General features: G+C 37.9%; 2 protein-coding genes and 2 pseudogenes across 3 annotated transcripts; 2 read left to right on the forward strand and 2 right to left on the reverse strand.

Annotated features, from left to right (window-relative positions):
- Nucleotides 1-14: 14 nt before the first annotated feature.
- Nucleotides 15-8,565, forward strand: LOC111326622 (mitoguardin 1). Of its 2 annotated transcripts, none has more exons than XM_022930658.2 (13): nt 15-329; nt 1,487-1,633; nt 1,755-1,841; nt 2,377-2,726; nt 3,343-3,434; nt 3,610-3,678; nt 4,449-4,521; nt 4,698-4,784; nt 5,111-5,209; nt 6,303-6,437; nt 6,931-6,984; nt 7,485-7,601; nt 7,772-8,565. In XM_022930658.2, exons 1-13 carry the CDS (start codon nt 152-154, stop codon nt 8,006-8,008), a joined length of 1,725 nt encoding a protein of 574 aa, XP_022786393.1. In that variant the 5' UTR covers nt 15-151; the 3' UTR covers nt 8,009-8,565. The 2 variants fall into 2 exon arrangements, with proteins under 2 accessions (XP_022786393.1, XP_022786394.1); XM_022930659.2 differs by having other exon boundaries at nt 1,791-1,841.
- A 2,489-nt stretch (nt 8,566-11,054) lies between these two features.
- On the reverse strand, nt 11,055-11,681 carry LOC111326642 (uncharacterized protein K02A2.6). Its single transcript, XM_022930683.2, has one exon. It carries the CDS (start codon nt 11,679-11,681, stop codon nt 11,055-11,057), a length of 627 nt encoding a protein of 208 aa, XP_022786418.2.
- A 480-nt stretch (nt 11,682-12,161) lies between these two features.
- On the forward strand, nt 12,162-15,342 carry LOC148733944 (uncharacterized; annotated as a pseudogene).
- A 248-nt stretch (nt 15,343-15,590) lies between these two features.
- On the reverse strand, nt 15,591-17,310 carry LOC111326667 (uncharacterized; annotated as a pseudogene).
- Between the last annotated feature and the right edge of the window lie 856 nt (nt 17,311-18,166).

The following is an 18,166-nucleotide window of genomic DNA, read 5'->3' on the forward strand; positions in this document are numbered from 1 at the left end:
GGGCTCATGTTTCATCAGCTGTGACCTGCACGCTTTTCCATGCCTTGCAAAATGCAAGTGTTATCAGGAGAGGAGTGTTTCCTGTCGAAGTAGCCTTTTCATTTTCATTATGTGAGCGAGTTATCATGTAAGCGGACTCGTGATTTGAAACATGTTTCGTTCGTCGCGATTGCTGCAAATCACTGCCTTGTTGGCGCTGTCGCTTGGCGCAGGAACTCTGCTGTTTCTGACAGCGCGATATTTGAAACGAAAGCGCCGTGAACCATCCACTGGAAAGAGCTCATCATACAACGATCGGCCTTTGAGGAGAAAGAGAACTCTCACAGCAGGTAACAGTAGAACAGAAATGTGGTTTTATATAGATGATAGTCATCCTTCATGTCGACAAACAAGGCTTGGGCTGATGGAAGGCAAATTCATCAAAGTAGCCAGCGTACCCAATCACATCAATAATTTAGTTTTCCAGTGTATCTTTCCATACTTGTATTGATTGTGTATTGTACACCTTACATTGTTATGAGAGAAGTAGATTTGTACAATTTTTTTCAGGTAGCGGTACAATTATTTTTATCTTACTATTTCTGAGAGTACTCAAAACTTACTTACCTCTGTTTATTGGGAATTAATTTTGATCATAAAATAGCTAGACAGATTATCATCCAATAAATAAATTGAAGATGCAAAATTTCTTAAAACCTTCCTATGGCTATTAAACAATGTTGATACTCATTGTAACTGTGATATTGAAAGTTTTTCATTGTTTGGTGGAAGACATTTTTTTATATTTTTCACGCGTCGAGGTACTTGAAATGGCAGGTCGGTGTTGGTTGTCTGTTAAATTTCAGGCAAAATAATATTAACGAACGTTGCTCAGGGAGAAGCTTGTCACCGCAAAATATGTGGTCACTGAAGAAACAATACTGGTGGTTTCATAAATTTAAAAAACTTTGAGCTTGGCTATGATAGAGATAACTGTTTAGTGCCAACATGGAAGTCTATGGAATGTATAATGACTATAACTCTTTCACATATGTATGCATATAATTGTCTTCATGTAAAAATTACTTACTATTATTTTAATATTATGCATGATTTCAGGTCAAAAGTAGTTTAAACTGTAACTGCATATACGTGGGGTTTTCTCTAGAAATTGTGTTTCAAAAAAGGTGATAAACAATAAATTGAATAAGTGCACACATACCAGTCTAATAATAGCTCAATGAGTTACACTTGAAATTTATTATTCTATTTGTCATACAATGTGCAAAGACATTCAAATGTAATTTTTGATCAGTATAACTGTGTTCATGGTATTAGTGGGTTGATTTTTTTTTTTTTTTTTTTTCACGTATTGTATCAGTATACTGTAATGTATGATTTTAATTCTGAAACAACTAAGCTTGTGAAAGAAAATTGACAAAAGGACAATTAAGAGCATTTTCTTTTAAATTTTACTCATCTTTTCAAACTTCCCTTCCTTTGACAGGGAGTTCAAGGGTATCTACAGCTGGTGAGTCTGCAAGACACACTCCCAGAAGTGTGACAGGCTTAGATAATGAAGTTGTGTACCGACGACATGCAGCAATTCTTGGATCACCAAATGTTGTAGTGGTGGATGGTGTTTTAGTTAATGGTAAACAATTAAATGATTATTTTCTTCCTGCCAGAGTTCATTAACTGAGGTATAGTTTGGGTCGATAGCATATTTGAAATAAAAAATACTGGACAGTACAAATTACATCAATTTCTAACAGATGGAAGGGTTTCTGAAGATAGTGCTGTTGACCTAGGGGATGTGATCACAGATGAAGAAGAAATTATTGAAGAGCTTATTAAGAGAGGTATGTTTATCATTCTTAGTCCTGAATACTTTACAACTGCTGATTTTAGAAAGTCCTTGTATGGAAAGAAGCTCAGATCCTATGTAGGTTAATTTTTTCACATTCAAATGATATTTGCCCATGGATGTAGATGTTGTAGTTCAATTTTATACTTTGGTTCAAATTTTATTTTCCTTTGTTCTTGGTCCTGTTAATGTATGATAATGAGTTTGAAACAAAGGAAAATAAAATTTGAACCAAGGATAAAATTGAGCTACAACATAGATATGAACACATGAGCGTAAATGTCAATTATAGTTGTACAGACATTCTTATAGTTTCTTTTGACTGATTATTTTACATTTATTTGTTTCTCTATCTAATATATCAATACGAAGAATATGTATACTAATGAAATAACAGCAATGATTTTTAACATAATTTATGTATATTAGTCTTATTTTTTTTTATGGAGGTTCTTTCTGTTTTACATGTAATAAGTGATAATTTTTATTTCCCCTGTGACCTATCAATTGGATGTTGCAATACAACACAGGTGTTGAAAACTTTGACATGGCATTGGAACATTGGTATGAAGCTATAGATTATGTGATGGAATGGCGGCGTACAGGTCTTTCTCGGGGAGGAAACAACTCATTCTTCCTTAATGAAGCAGACAAAAAACTGAATGCCCTGATTGGTGGTTCCAGAAAGCTGCGGAAAGTGATTGAGCAGTATGATCTCATGGAGACTCCTCTGCCACAGACACCAAGCAACATGCTGACTTGGATTGATGATGGGAGTTTACAAGAACAGTTACAACTGGAATTCAATGAAGCCTTGGAAGATCAGAACTCCTCTGATGCTGATTCTTTTGTATCTGCATCTGATAATGCACAGCTAGAGGTGCTTTTGTGTTAGGAGTAAACAATTTAAATACAGATTGATTAAGTATAAAAATATTATTAAAATTTAATTAAAATATGATAAAAAGATACTAACAACTAGTAATGAAAAAGTAGCAAATGAGATTTATGGCTAATGGAACTGTGGCATAACAAAGAAATTACCTCTGAAATATGTATATACACTCAGGTAGCAAGCTTAATAGCTTTTTCCTTGATTATGTACCTTGAAATTCAGAGTAGGAGGTATATAAATTTCTGCTAGTTGACTCTGTTTCTCTTTTTTTCAGTTATTTCTCTAACATCTTTCCATCTTTTGACAGAGATCTCTCCACCCCTTTTGCATTAGTCACGGATTTTAAATTCCTGACATCACTTAAATATAATTTTCTGTGGAGCTCCAGACTGGGTTAAGGCTAGGGACTGAGAAAGGAAAGTAACTTTTCATGTTACCATGATGACATAATGACTCATCACTGTGACTTTGTTAGCTTCTCAATGCTGCCTCTAGACTGACCAATCTGATAGCATTAAATTTATGATAACAGAATGCTTTTTTCTGAGTTCAAACAGGCATTGTACACTATCTATATATTACAACGAACTTTGTTTTGTAGTTTGATGATATCACTGATGAGAGACTTGTCAATGAGTCACAGCGACTGAAGCTGTTCAGGGAAGCTTGTCTTCGCACAGCTGGCAATCATAGGTAACTCTAATAATTGCCTTTTTCAAAAGCCAGAAAACTACTTGTGTTAACAGCTCTTAAATGAAGTAATCAGAAAATGATCATAATTTCATGTGTTTTTCACAAGTTAAACAATTAGGAGATCAATTTAAACTGTAAATATTTTGATTGTTCTTTTGTTTGTTTGTTCTTTTAGTCACCTTGAGTTTTATGTATCTGCTCTGCAACATTACATTCGTCATGGTATCTGCTGTCGAAAAATCAGGTACAATGTTTAACATAATTATCATGAAATTGGAAAATCTCCTTTTATTTTGTTCTCTGTTAATTTGTATTTGCTGTACTTTTTACATCTTATTCTGTCACTACATACTTAAGTGTCAAGTAAACTTTTAAGTTAGGTGTAAATTTGTTCCTGTATATGGTCATGACATATGCCAAATCCTTTTTGTTTTGTTTTTTTAAGTTGCCTTAATTTCCTGCTTTTGAGTTAATTTTCTTTATAATTTCTTTTTTTGGAAAGCAGAATTTCCCTGAATTTGTATTGATGCAAGCTGTCGTTAAGTTTCGACACCTTATTTGACACCACCATTACTTACCCTCCATATGGTAACTAAGCACGTACACTGTATATCCCATGGTTAAAAAATATAATGTAATAGAAAAATCTGAGTCCCAGATGGGACTTGAATCCCCAACCCTCTATGATCTAGTCAGATGCTCTAACCACTGAGCTACTGGAGACTCTATGGTGAGCAAGGGTCAATTTGTGGGCCTCGACTGGAACCGCATCGCACGGCTACACAGCCAAGTATTAGTCAGCGCCTGTGAAACTCACTAACATCATCACGCTGTCACATTAAAGCATTAAAAAATATACAGCATTAAAAAAATATACATTAAAAAATATACAGTCAATTAATCTTTGCATTTATCCTTTGACAGATATCATTTCAGTCTTTCTAATTTCTATTAAAAAAATAAAAAAGGCTTCAGACATGTTTATAACATTGTTTGTGTGTTTGTTTATTTTAGAACAAATGAGGTGGGATGTGAAAGTGACATGGAATTTCTTGCCAAAGTACATTGTGTTCGACAGGCTTCTGAGGTTTGATTTCATCTGTTTGTTCATTTGTTTGTTTATTTGTTTATTTGTAATGTTTTTTTCTTTTGTGGACAGTACAAATATAATTATGTGACATGCCCATTGCGGTTTTTTGAATGACCTCTTATTTTAGTTTTGGATTGTTTGACTCAAATCTTCTTTGTCTATTTGTTTTCAAGATGGTGTTTTCATCTTCAGAAATGCGACAATGGTTTATTGATGCTGGAAGACAAGCTGTTTCAGCTGTTGTTGAAAGTGCAGGCAAGGTAAAATACAGATTGCAGTTGGCACTGGATTGTATGTACATCTTTTGGTGTTTACCAACTCTTTCTGCTGCAGATATCTCTTAATCAGTGTGCTATTGACAGTGGTTATGACAAATTTTCTGGCACAGTTTTAAAAATTTCTTCTACTACTAGTGTACAATAAAGTTCTTGTTTGATTTTTCTCAATGGGTTATTAGTGATCCTATGCTTGATTAGAATACAAGTACATATGCCTGATTAGAGTACAAGACAGTACCTTTGTAAGTGTTTGTGTAAACAAATGAATGATATAGACTGTCCAGTTTGTCGAACTTCACTTTTTGCAGGATGCATCTGACTTTCAAGCAGCATTTGATGAACTAGTGGAGTACTCGTCATCACCTGAAAATTGGGAGCAGATCAAAGAGGAGCTGGAAGAAAGAGGAGTAAGAGCATTGAACACTGCTGAGGCTGAAGTCTTGTGGTGTACTTACAGTACTTGCTTTAGCCTTAAATGGATCTAAGTTCTAATGAGATTGATATTAGTGTAATTTGTAATTTAAGTTGCAAAATATTGTGAACATATATATATGTGAGTCTTGGGTTATACAGTCAGTCCCGTCTTCTGGTAGAGTGAAAAAGTGTTTTAGGAAATTACCTAGAATTTTCAGTGGGTCACATTAAGGTGTAAACACTGGTCTATCATGAGTCATTTTGTCTGTGGAAGAACAGCTGGTGTAGAGTGCTAAAATGGTTTTAGATTTGGAGGAAACTATTATTTTCCAGGACTCTACATGAGGCCTCCTATGCTTAAAAGTCTTACACCATAAATGAGCATAGCAGTGTAGAAGGAAGTGAACCACTGTGTGTCACCTTACAATGTAAGAGTGGCACAACTTGGTCTCGTCCTTATTACCAAAATGTTAATTTTATGTTGTGGATTATCTGAATTCATCAGGTATTGCGTATTTTGATATGTCTGACAAGCTCTTTTGTTGCTCTTCAAAATTTATTAACCCTTTGAATGCCAACCCAGGTGCATGCCTCGCAACCAGCGGCCATATTGGATTTTTCATAAAATAATTTTACTCAACAATTTGAGCCCTTTGGCATTGTATAACTCTTTTTAGTAATCAATCTTGCACTACAATAGTCAATACATCAAATATGTATTTTTATTGGCTAGGTTATTACAACCTCTATGCCAGTGTGGTTGCATTTATAATAAAAAAACAATTTGATAAAAATGATTTTCAAAAACATCTTATATAACAGATTTCATTTCTTCTTTGTACTCCCAGGTCCTTTGAAACAACCACGGATAAAAACCTTGAACGACCGAGAAAAGAAACAAAATGCTTGTCAGAGGACGTATATATACGTCCACGGTATCTGAGGGTCCTATTTTAGGACGTATATATACGTCCTTGGCATTCAAAGGGTTAATACTCTGTTGTACCCATTGAACAATTTACCACCAAGAATGTGTACCAAATAATGATGATTCGGCTTGAAAATTATGTTTTGTGGTCTCTTAAGGTGGTTGAAGTTTCATTCTATGATGTCCTCCTGGACTTTGTGCTGTTAGATGCCTTTGATGACCTGGCCACCCCTCCCTACACAGTAGCCACTGCTGTTCAAAACAGGTGGCTGTCAGCTCGTATCAAGGAAACTGTGAGTGATGATAAAAACACAAGCTTGTCCACATTCATGCATTTTTTTGGGAAGTTTACCATTTACATTATGCAATACCAATAATTTGCTGAAGGTCACTTAACCTTGAGAGGGAGGGGATTAGTAAGAAAAAGCTACATTCCCCTAAGAATTGAGTATTGAGTATTTGTTTCCAAAATATAGCAGGTGCTTGCAGAAGTGTGGTTACCATACCACTTAATGGGATAGCCCAGCAATTGAAACTGTGGACAAAGAGCCACACTTCTGTGTTCAAGTACTGCTAATATCATTTTCTTATGACTTGCCAAGTGTTGGCAAATAATTTGAAGGCACATTCAACAACAGTTTCAAAATTTGGTTCGCTTTTCACCATTTTATTGTTGTCATTTCTCCACATTCTGAAGTGAGAGCTGTGTTCTGGACATGATTTATTTTCATTACAGTACTGTACATTATATATTCTTTATTGTTGATGTTACCTTGATCTTGTCAGGCCCTTACTACAGCCATCTGGGGAGTTTTAAAGGCTAAGACTTCTTATCTTAAGGTTCGTTGCCACTTCCAGTTATTGATCCTTTTTTTTTTCTTTGATGTGTAAACCAAAATACACAGTATCTATAGCCGATCCTTTTTAACCCATGATGAATTTCTTCTTCCTCTGTGTATCAATTGTGCTGCTGATCACGCGATATTGGACGTTTTTGTGAACAGAGGGCCTTCTTACATTATTACTACAATATTAAGCAGACAAATAATGAGAATAAAGAAAAAGAACAATTAGGTGGTTATTAGTTGAACCAATACCAAATTCTCCAAACTAAAATCATAAGAATTGTATATAAGACAGTAAGGAGAATTACTAATGAGATCTGAGAGGAGTGAAAGAGTCAAAATCCTGTACCTCAAATGAAGTTGCAGCTATTGTTACCGTTGCTGTCGATTTCATTGTTGTAAACTGCAATTTTATATAAGCAGGGACTAAACAGGGACCTATGTGTATCAATTATGACGCTGATCAACTGATTTTGGACATTTTTGTGAACACAGGACCCTTACGGATTCATGGCTCACTTCTACGTAGTGGCGCAGTATGTTTCTCCAGTTCTTGCCTGGGGATTCTTAGGATCAGATGACAAACTGAAGAAAGTCTGTGAATACTTCAAGGTAAATGTATTTACAATCATTTTACAGTCAAGGTTATGTCATTAATTTGATATTATCCAAGAGTTGAGTAGAAACTGTATTTCTTTGAATAACTGCCCAAGACAATTTTTTTTTCTGTACGTGTGGGTGGCTTTTTTGTACTCTTAAAGTAATATTTTGATTCTTCGCAGAGTGTTATCCTTGGCTACATCAGGGACTTGTTCGACTTTGCAACCTGTGATTATTCGTCAATTGAAAGCTTGTGCGACTCAATCGTGAGGCTGACCAAAGAAAGAAGCGAACTGTTATTAAATAGTGATACCTGTGAGACCAAGCTCCTCCATGCAGCTGCTTCTTTTGATGAAACGCTGATCAAGGTACCGAATACTCCCAGCAAAGAAGTACATCAAATTGAAGAAGTGGTCTGAAAGCGGACGTTACGAATTCTACTTTGAGAATAGACCCTTCTTTTTAACCATGCCTCTGATCCTTGCCAATCAAAAAGAAAAACAACTAGTGTGATGCTAGTAGTGGAAATACCGCGATGAAATAAATTGGATTTCCTATTTAAGGCCAATTACGTTGAAGTGCAAGATTTTGAGACGTTATCGAGGAGGGAAAATCATACTATTCGGCTTATCACAAATCTTGTCAATTATTTTAAACAGAAAATAATCAGAAGACATTTCATTTTATTGTTGGTGGCCAGAAGAATTGGATATCTTACTTTTTATTGAGCTTTCCTGATATCCTTTGTTTATTTCTTATCGAGAGCACTTTTTTCAGTTCTGGCAAGGTAAGATGACTAGGGGGTACAGATGGCTCGTCAACTGTACATATGAGTAACAATGGATATATGATGTAACCATTTTTTTAAGGATTAATGAGTACAGAACTCTACAAAGATATGTGGGGTTTGAAACAAAAGCATTTGGTATTGTGTCCTCACTTTAAGACGATATCATTAAATTATTTTGGTGTTTCAGATGAGTGTAAGGAATTTTTAATAACTTTATTTTATTTATTGTTTTATACTTACGATGATTTTAAATGGGAGAAACCAATTCTTAAAATCTCTGTTTATCAGTTTGGCGTACTGAGAATGGATAGTTTGTAGTTACACTCGTTAAGCACAGTGATCGCTATAGAGCTGTTCGATGGCAAATTAACTTGGTCTGGAAGGTGCTAGTCAGACTGTCGACTGGCCGAAACTGGTTCTAAAAATTGAAACTATTAGAACCTCTTTATTTATTAATTTACTTATTTCAATCATTCTTCATATCTAGTTTATTTTATGATTTAGAAAACGACCTGGCTAGTAAAATGGACGAAGAAAAATTTTAAGATTGTACTTGGTTCTTCGTTTCTTGTCACCGATGTCAGTTGTCGTGACCAATTTAACATTGGCTTGCGATTTCCGGTTGTCGATTATATACCGCACACTGGATACCAGAGGTTTTATGTTTTCGAGCCTTGGAAAAACCTTGAAGCCAACATATCCAGAACTGCAACTAACGTTAAACGTTGCTATCTATATATCGGCTTATCTTGCAACAGTTCGCTGTTGCACTTATTTTTTTTTCTTAGTTGCGGGGTAGAAGGTACGCGATCAGAGATGACAATTAATGAACCATTCGGTTCTTTGTTTGAATGTCATTGATCAATACAAGCTTTATTTTCCCTAACCAGCAGAGGGATATACTGTTACTTTTACTTTTGAAACTTCATTTATTTTTAACCCGTACTGAGAGCACAATTTAATTTTAATTCAAAAACACGGCCAAAAGCCGTGTTTCTGATCCTCGTTTTATATCGAAGCTTCTTTCATGTTCTGAAAACGTTGCTCTTTTAAGATTAGCACCTCTCTCTTTTCAATGTAAGATTATTTTTTGTGTGTTGATCAAGCGTTTGACCTGAACAAAACTCCTCAAACTCTTTGGAATGACCTTCATTTTAAGAGATTACATCATCCTGCAAATAATGGCTTTGTCTTTGGTTTAACTTTTCTTTTGGGTGAACTAAATTAATTCTGTTGGATGAAATCAATGAAATATTAGGCTCACTAAACCGAGCTGATACAATGATAAGGGTTGTATAATATTTATGTATTATTATAACTAATATTTCAAATGATTATTGTTATTATTTTGTATTAATCGCACCCACGACTTTTACCCACACCCATACCCACGACTTGCACCTACGACCCACGACCCACGATCATTAGTCAAACTCCAGCTAGTGGCTCGCCTGAAGTCGCCTTCTACGCGCAACGAACAAATCTGTGTAGATGCATTCGCTGGTTAGTCAGTCTGCAAAAGGTGAAATGAGAAATTAGTTTATCAATTAGAAAGCTTTTGACTTGTTTTAAAGGTTGCCGTCGATAAAAGACTCGGATGGTAACCTAAAACTTAGCGAAGAAATATCGGCAGGATCCCAGTGGATAACTGAGAAGCTTGAGATCGCGGAAGTCAGTGACGGTTCAGTGAGGGACGGCGACTTCGAGCGACTTTCAGACTTCATTTTTTCCTGCACAGTCAAAACTTTTTCAGCCTAGCATTCGCTTGGGTTCCCACAGACAAAATTAAATCAATATATATCTAACTTTCCTGAGCGTAGTACACCGCGGTTAAGTTTAAAACCGTTTATTCAAGTCCGTTAACCGAAAAGAACTAACACAATAGATTAAACAGCCGTTAGATATATATTACATCACTTGCATTACAGTAGTATTCGCACGTTGGCATCGCTATGCACTACATTCCCTCTTTTCCTGAATGTTCGGCATACAAATCGAAGTCTTTAAATTACGCTAGTCTCGATTAAAGGAAAAGAAGTTTTAGACATCCAGTTCAGTCCTAATATGGCTTTATAACGATGAGGCGGTCTTACAGTCCGGGTCGACCTCCGAACAGGCCTCCCCACTCCGGTATTTTCCTTATTGAGGAAATGCCTAGGTTGTACATGACAATTTTTAGATACCTTAGACATTCCTGGAATTTCTTTCGGCATCGGTACGACTGTCGTTTCTGGAATTTTGCTGGCCCCCGCCTCATCCACCTGTACTGCAGAGCCTGCCTGTACCACTTGGTCGTCGTTTCCATTGGATACATCTCGGTGCTCGTTGTACTTCTTTACAAACACAGTGTTCCTTTTCAGTTCAATGCCAGCCTCGTTCCTAAGCGTTACCTCTGACCTTGTCTTGTGAACAACCTTAAAGGGATCAGGATTAAAGTTAGTAGTCAGCACGTTGGTTTTCTCTGCTTTCACAAGAACCGTGTCTCCAACACGAATGCTCTTGGGCGTGGCACCCCCCTTGAGGTCTGCGTAAGCTTTATCCTTTAATTTACTTGACCAATCTCGCTCTCGCACTTCCTCGCCTGGGACACCAACTGTCTCTCTCTTTAGCTCTGGCAGTTTGGATCTTGTTTCGCGGCCAAATATCATACAACAGGGTGTAATCTCAGTCTACGTCTACGGAGTGGATCTGTACGCTGTCAACCTTACTAGTAACTCAGTTCTCCAGTTCCTTCCTTCCAAATGTGCAATTTGTATGCATTTAAGTAATGAACGATTTTGGCGTTCCACCCCTCCATTGGCTTGAGGCCGCAACGGTTTCGTTTTCCGGTGTTCGATACCATTTGTACGTAAAAAGGCTTCAAACTCTTCGGACACGAATTGGGGGCCATTATCTGTCTTTAACGAGATTGGAAAATCAAATCTTGCAAACAGCGGTGCAAGTGCCTCGATGACCTTGAAACTTATCGTAGACTTCATAATAGAAACCTCAAGGAATCCACTGTAGTAATCGACCACCGCCAAAATACTCTCTCCTGTGGGTAGGGGTCCTAGCAGGTCTGTTCCAAAGTCCTGCCAAGGAGCTCTTGGAGGAAAACCGCGGGACGTCGGCTCTGAGGGTTCAAATCCAGAGGTGACCTGGCAGCCATGACAAACTCTACAAAACTTCTCAACGTCTTTGTCCATTCTCGGCAACCAAACTTCACTGCGGAGACGATACTTTGTTTTATCTATACCCTGGTGCCCTCCGTGTGCTAACCACACCATCAGGGTGTCGCGCAGGAGCCTGGGCACCACAATCATTGTTCCCTGAAGCAAGAGCTCACTATACAAGCATAATTCGTCCTCGACCTGTGCATACGAGGGAAGTATACACTAGTCCCAGTTCCCTGTCTTAACACATTTCTTCACCCTGGTCAATTCCTCGTCATAATAGGAAGCTTCCTCAATTTCTCAAGCCGAGGGCAACTCTAGCTTCTTGAGTGCTCTCTAAACTTCCCACATGCTCCATAACTCGATAGTGCACAGCTGAAAGCATGAACCAATTGTTTTAGAACATAGCCGGTGGAAATGTGCATCAAATCCGACGCGGAAAACGGACAATAATATCAGTTGAAGCGAATCGTGACGACGCTGATGCCAAGTCTCCTTTTCCATTGTTTTTCTCTTTTTCTGCCTCATTCAAGAACTTTAGCCCAAGGGAAAAGATCGAAACATTGTCTTCGTTTTCGGACTAGTAGGCCGAGTTTCTGTTTGTATCCATTATTGTCGCGAAATATATTATTTTTCCTCACGCTAACAATGGCCGCTCGCGCGAAAAAAAAAATTTCTGGCGAAGCGATTTGCTGACGCTGTCAGCGTGCACTATCGGGATTTTGAGCACGCTTACGTATATTGCGCGGTTCTGCTAGCTATGTTCTAATTTGTGCTAGATTTAATATCAGTAAAGGGTGTTGCATTGTAGAACCATCAGTGATCTGTAAGGCTTTCTTCGAGGTTTACATCAGAGAAGATAGCTAGTCTGTCTATCTCCATGCCCTTTTTTATTTCGATCGTGTTGTTCTGTACTTTGAAAAGGAATTACTGAAAGCTATCCACTAGGAAATTAGAAGCGATCCCCTCTTCTCCTTTCCAGCGTACCCTGATACTCATTACGCTGGAAACGTCTGAGCAATCTTAATGAATTCTTGTTCCTTCCAAGAAACCAGAAGAAATCTCCAGACAGCGCGGAAGGTCACATTTGATTTAAGTTTCTTTTCACAAGGCCCCCATGACAAACAAGATAGATCTCCAAGCCACCACTTGTTCAACGATTCAAAGAATGAGAGAAAGATAGAAAAGATAAAGGTGGACAAGAAACTAAAGCCCCCTTCTCAAAGCCCCTCTCTCAAACAAGAAGGATCTTTCAGCAGCTACTTGTTCGTCGATTCAAAGAGTGAGACCATCCGCAATCTGGCCACGGAATCTAAATTTATCCAGGGCATGGTTAAAGGAACACTTCATCCTAATTTCTATGGTGGATGCATGGTGCAGGATGATGGTAATTGCTTCAACACAGTGAATTCTTACTAGCGAGCAGCTAAATAGACGCAAGAATGTGGGAAACCTGATTTCTCTTTGCTTTACAGGACACAATCAGAGCGTATCAAGGGCTACAACTAGGATTTTATTAGAATCTGGCGACTCCGGAATTCAGAAAGCGTGGCTATGGAGCCGGCTGCCGAAACGTACGTGTGTTATGCCGGTATTTTCTCAACCAACAGAAAGATACAACTCGTACAAACTCGACTACTTTATTGACTGGCGTAATAATCTTAATATGGAGCGATACCAATAACCAGTACAATAACTATCCTCTTATATTAGAGCCCTCTATAAAACTATAATCTCAGTGTACTACTACACAACTCACAGTTCTCTTCAAAGATCCTTGTAGCTTATCGATTTCCACAAAACTTTTCTCAACGTAGCCTTCCACACGGCTGACGATCCCAGTAACAGTAAATAATTCCAACAGTTCTCTCTAGTTCGGCTCTGTAATAACACTAGCTTCTCTGGACTCTTCGCGACAGCACTAACTCACTGAAAAAAAGGCTAACTTTAACCGATCGCGACTCCCTATACATGTTTTGCAAAATGTTCTAGAATATTCAAGGGGTCTGTAATACAACTATTTTTGGTATCATTACATCGCTACTGTATAATAACAAAATATGCTGACTAATGGTTCTAGAAAGTTCCATTAAGAGTTCTTAATGAGTCAGCATGGCTAAGTGTCCCAGAAAATTTCTCAGTTCTATTTTTAGTAATTATGAAACACAACGCTTTCTAGAAAATACGGGCACTCTCAATAACACGCGGGATATGAACGTGTGCTGAGCCAAGAAGATCCAAGTACCAGCAGCCCCTTTTTCATATACGCAGTTCTTAGTCTTAGTTTGGAGAGTTTGGCATTGGATCAACTATTATTGCATTAATATTGTAAGGAGAAATTCTCTTTGTCACTCGTGGGAGTTAAAACGGGGGTGACACAGAAGTAATTAACCACATCAGTGAAGTGTTTTTCGCGATAAGAGATGAATTAAGTTACTTTGTCTGTTATTAGCTAAAGCAGGTAAAATCTTCTAAAAGGCGTTTGTTTCGATGCTCATGTGTACGTAAACTAGGATGCTTTGTGGTACCCATTCTGCTACCTTGTACAGAGTATGAAGCCAGACAATGTTAACAGGAAATACCCAGGGTTTAAAAATTTTCACCTCTAGCGTTTAATTATAACATAATTGCATAGAATATTGACGAAATACCTTTCTGTTACCTCAAGGGACTGCCGATTAGCCTGGTTTATTTGGTCAATGGGAGTCTTTAGAGGAGTTTGGAAGGTCGTCTTACATCAACTGTTTTTAGCTGGGTTTATTTTGTACGAGAAAAAGAAGTTTAAATTAAGGCAAATTTTCAATATAAGATGCATATCAATAAAAACACTTCTGTATTTTAGGCCTGCTACACCTTTCTAAATCGACTTATTGACCGAACCAGTTTCGGCGAGTTAACAGTCTGACTAGCACCTTCCAGGTCAAGTTAATTTGCCATCGGGCCGCACTCTAGCGATCACTATGCTTATCTAGTGTAACTACAAACTATCCATTCTTAGTACGTTAAACAGATAAACAAAGAGATTTTGTGAATTGGTTTTCTACAGTCTAAAATCCTCTTAAGTATAAAACAGTAAATAAAATACAGTCACTGAAAATTCCTTACACTCATCTGAAACACCAAAATAAATAAATTGTCCTAAAGTGGGGACGCAACAAAGAATGCTTTGGTTTCAAGCCCCACCTATCTAAGCACAGTTCTGTACTCATAAATCCTTAAAAAAAATGTCATGCTGTATAGCCATTGTTGCTTTTTTGTTTCATTGACAAGCCATTCGCATCCGCACCGATCAGCGTATCATCAAAAGAAGCAGCTGCTTGGAAGAGCTAGCCAGAATTAGCCTCTGTAAGAATCAAACATCTTGGGAATGAAAATTTCCAACTCCTTCAAATTTTCCTTGCAGTTAGGTACTCAGGGGAAATATACAAAAATACCCATTTAAAAGGTTGCAGCGCTCTTGTTTCCGTGGTAAGAACGACGGCTTGTTCGCAGCGTGGGGCCTCATTTTCATACAAAAACATCGCCATGTTTATTTCTCTATCTCAAGCTCACTATAAAATTACAGATTTGCACTTCTACCATACAGTGATATCATTTGTCTTTACTGTAATACATTCCATTTGTCCTGAGAGTGGATGTGAACACAGTAATCGAACTGTGAAATGTTCAGCAAGCAACCGAGGACGATAATAATACTCTTGTACGTTGGATCAACCGTGATCTAATCGGCCCAAAATAACGAATATAAATATGGAGGCAAGACCGATACAACGTAGATAAGTTTTAAGACGGAGCACTATATTTCGGCTGGCCAAACCGGCCTTCTTCAGGTGCTGTGGGAATCGACAGAGAATAAGGTGTTACTTAGATAGCTGTAAATGAGGATGTAATAGCGGAAATACATAAAACTAATTTTTAGCTCATTGTCAATCAAATTAGTTTTACGTATTTCCGCTAGTACATCATACAGCTATCTAAGTACCACCTTATTCTATGTCAATTCCCACTGCACCTGAAGAAGGCCGGTTTGGCCAGCCGAAATATAGTGCTCCGTCTTAAAACTTATCTCGTATCGGTCTTGCCTCTATATTTATAACAGTAATCGACCATTTATCTCGGTGCAGTTTCCGCCCTTTTTTGTATAGTAAAACAGGGAAAACGTTTATCTGAATTTCACGAGAAGTACACTGGTTCTGGAACTGAACCTATCCACCTAGTTGGCTATGATAATATTTTAGTTTTCAAAAATGTGAAAATCATGTCTGCGGGCCGGCCAATTCTTTTTGTAGGTGCAATTTGCAGACGAAGCTCAAAAATGATTGAAGGGGGCGGGTCATACTCTTGACTAGCTAAAACTGGTTGGGTCAGTAATTTGATTTAGAAAGCTGCAGCAAGCCTAAGATACAGAAATATTTTTAGTTATTTGCACCATTTATTAACTTACACTCGTAGCTCCACATGCTTTAAAAAACAAAATTATCAAAATCTACTGTAATTTTATCTCTTTTCCTTGTCCAAAATAAACCAAGCAGACCCTAGGTATTTCCTATGAACATTTTGTCTAGCCTCATACTCTGCACAATGTACCAAGATGGCACCAAGCATCCTCTGTTACGTACGTGTGTCACTAAGGAAACTGAAGCCTTTTTTACAATATTTCACCTGCTTTAAGTAATAACAGATAAAATAACTTAATTCATCCCTTACCCCGAAAAACTTTTACTGATCTCATTAATAACTGATCTCGTTAATAACTTCAGCGTCATCTCTTTGTTTTAACTCCCATGAGTGACCAAGACAGAATTTCTCCTTACAATATCAATGCAATATCAAGCAGACAAGTCATGAGAATAAAAAAGATGTCAATTTGGGAATTTTTTGTTGATCCAATACCAAATTCTCCAAACTAACACCAAGGATTATATAGCAGATAGTAAGGAGAGTTACTAACGAGATCGAAAAGAGTGAAAGGGTGAGAATGACTAGAACTCAAGTAATGAAAAGGCTTCGTATGTTTATAAGGCCTTGTAGTCCTGTCGATGATATATTCAGGAATAACTGCGAATGAAAAAGTGGCTGCTGGTCCTAAGTGTACCTGTATTGGACGAAGCTATGTCCCATAGGTACAAACAACAACCTTAAAATATTTTACAAATTACTCCTGAAAGGACGAGTAGTAATACAGGGTTTCATCGCAGGCACTGCGGAAGAAATCCAGCTTGTTGACTAAACCTTCTTGGAAAATGGAAAGGCACTTCTTCTGTTCCTCGAGATCTACTTGGGCAAAGAAGTGATATACGAACCTCTCCAGGTGGCTTTTGTGGTCCGGGCTCGTCTCGTTGTCTTTAAACCAGACGTAATATGGGTTGTCCACTTTGACTGAATTGATGAGCTCGTTAGCAAGCCAGGGCCATAACTTGGTACATGGTAACATGGCAGTACACAGGTACTTGGGATCCTTTTGGCTCAAAGCACGTTCATATCCCACGTACGTTTCTGCAGCCGGCCCCATTGCCACGCTGTCTGTATTCCGGAGACGCCAGATTTTAAGAAATTCCTGGTTGTAGCCCTTGAAACTCTCTGATTGAGTCCTGTAAAGCAAAGAGAATTCAGGTTTCCCAGATTTTTACATCTTCTTAGCCGCTCGTTCGTATGAATCCACTGCATTGAAGCAATAACCAGCATCCTGCTCCATGTAGCCGCCATAGACGTTTGGGTCAAGTGTTCCCTTATACATCCCCTGAATAAATTCGGATTCCTTTGCAATTGATTTGATATTTTAAGTTGGCCACCTTATACATGAAGAAACTCTTAACGGTAGTCAGTTTACATTATCATTTGAAATGTTGCCAATACTTCAAATATGGGCTCTGTTTCTGCATAAAGAAAGATCAATTTGGTTCGGCGAAAGTCACAAAGCAAAGGCCTACCTAAAATCTCGCAGCAGAAATCAGACGAGCCGACAACGATAAATTTGATTCATTTAATTCTCATCCCGGCCTAATGCATGATGTTCGTTTCAAAACTGAAAGCGTCTAGGAATCCTTCAAAAATAACCAGCTAGGCAATTTCCCCTATTCCCGTGGTCGATCGCCGTATTTTCCTCGTAAACACTTATTGCTCGTCTGCAGTGGAGCTATACGCTGACAATTTACGGTGAGATTGCTTTGCAAATCATGACTTCAATTCAGAGAATGTATAGGAAGTAGCTTTCCCCTTCTGCTTCAAAACAACAATTTAGTTCAAGTGCTATAAAAATATTCATGTAAGACCATGATACCGAGCAAGAAAATTGGAACAGTTCACATTCTCTCGAACCGAGAGAATGACGGAGAAACTGAAAACGACCCTAATTAACGGAGTGTGTCGCTCAACCACTCTAATTGCATTTACCGATTTTGAATTGTAAGAAATACGCGCGCGTCTCAGTAGGGTAACCGTCAGCCGTAGAACGGTCAAAACATTAAGCCGTTAGGCGTAAAAATCGACAAATTTTAACTGTTGGCCGTGACAACAATTAACTGTAACAGTGTGTGTCGGTGACAACAATGGAAAGATATTAGCCGTAAGCAGTAAATTGGTCTAAATTGTATACAATTGTTTAGAACCAACGCCACATTATTTAATGACATTTT

The sequence above is a fragment of the Stylophora pistillata genome, chromosome 4 (assembly GCF_964205215.1).
Source record: "Stylophora pistillata chromosome 4, jaStyPist1.2, whole genome shotgun sequence".
Taxonomy (NCBI): Eukaryota; Metazoa; Cnidaria; class Anthozoa; order Scleractinia; family Pocilloporidae; genus Stylophora; species Stylophora pistillata.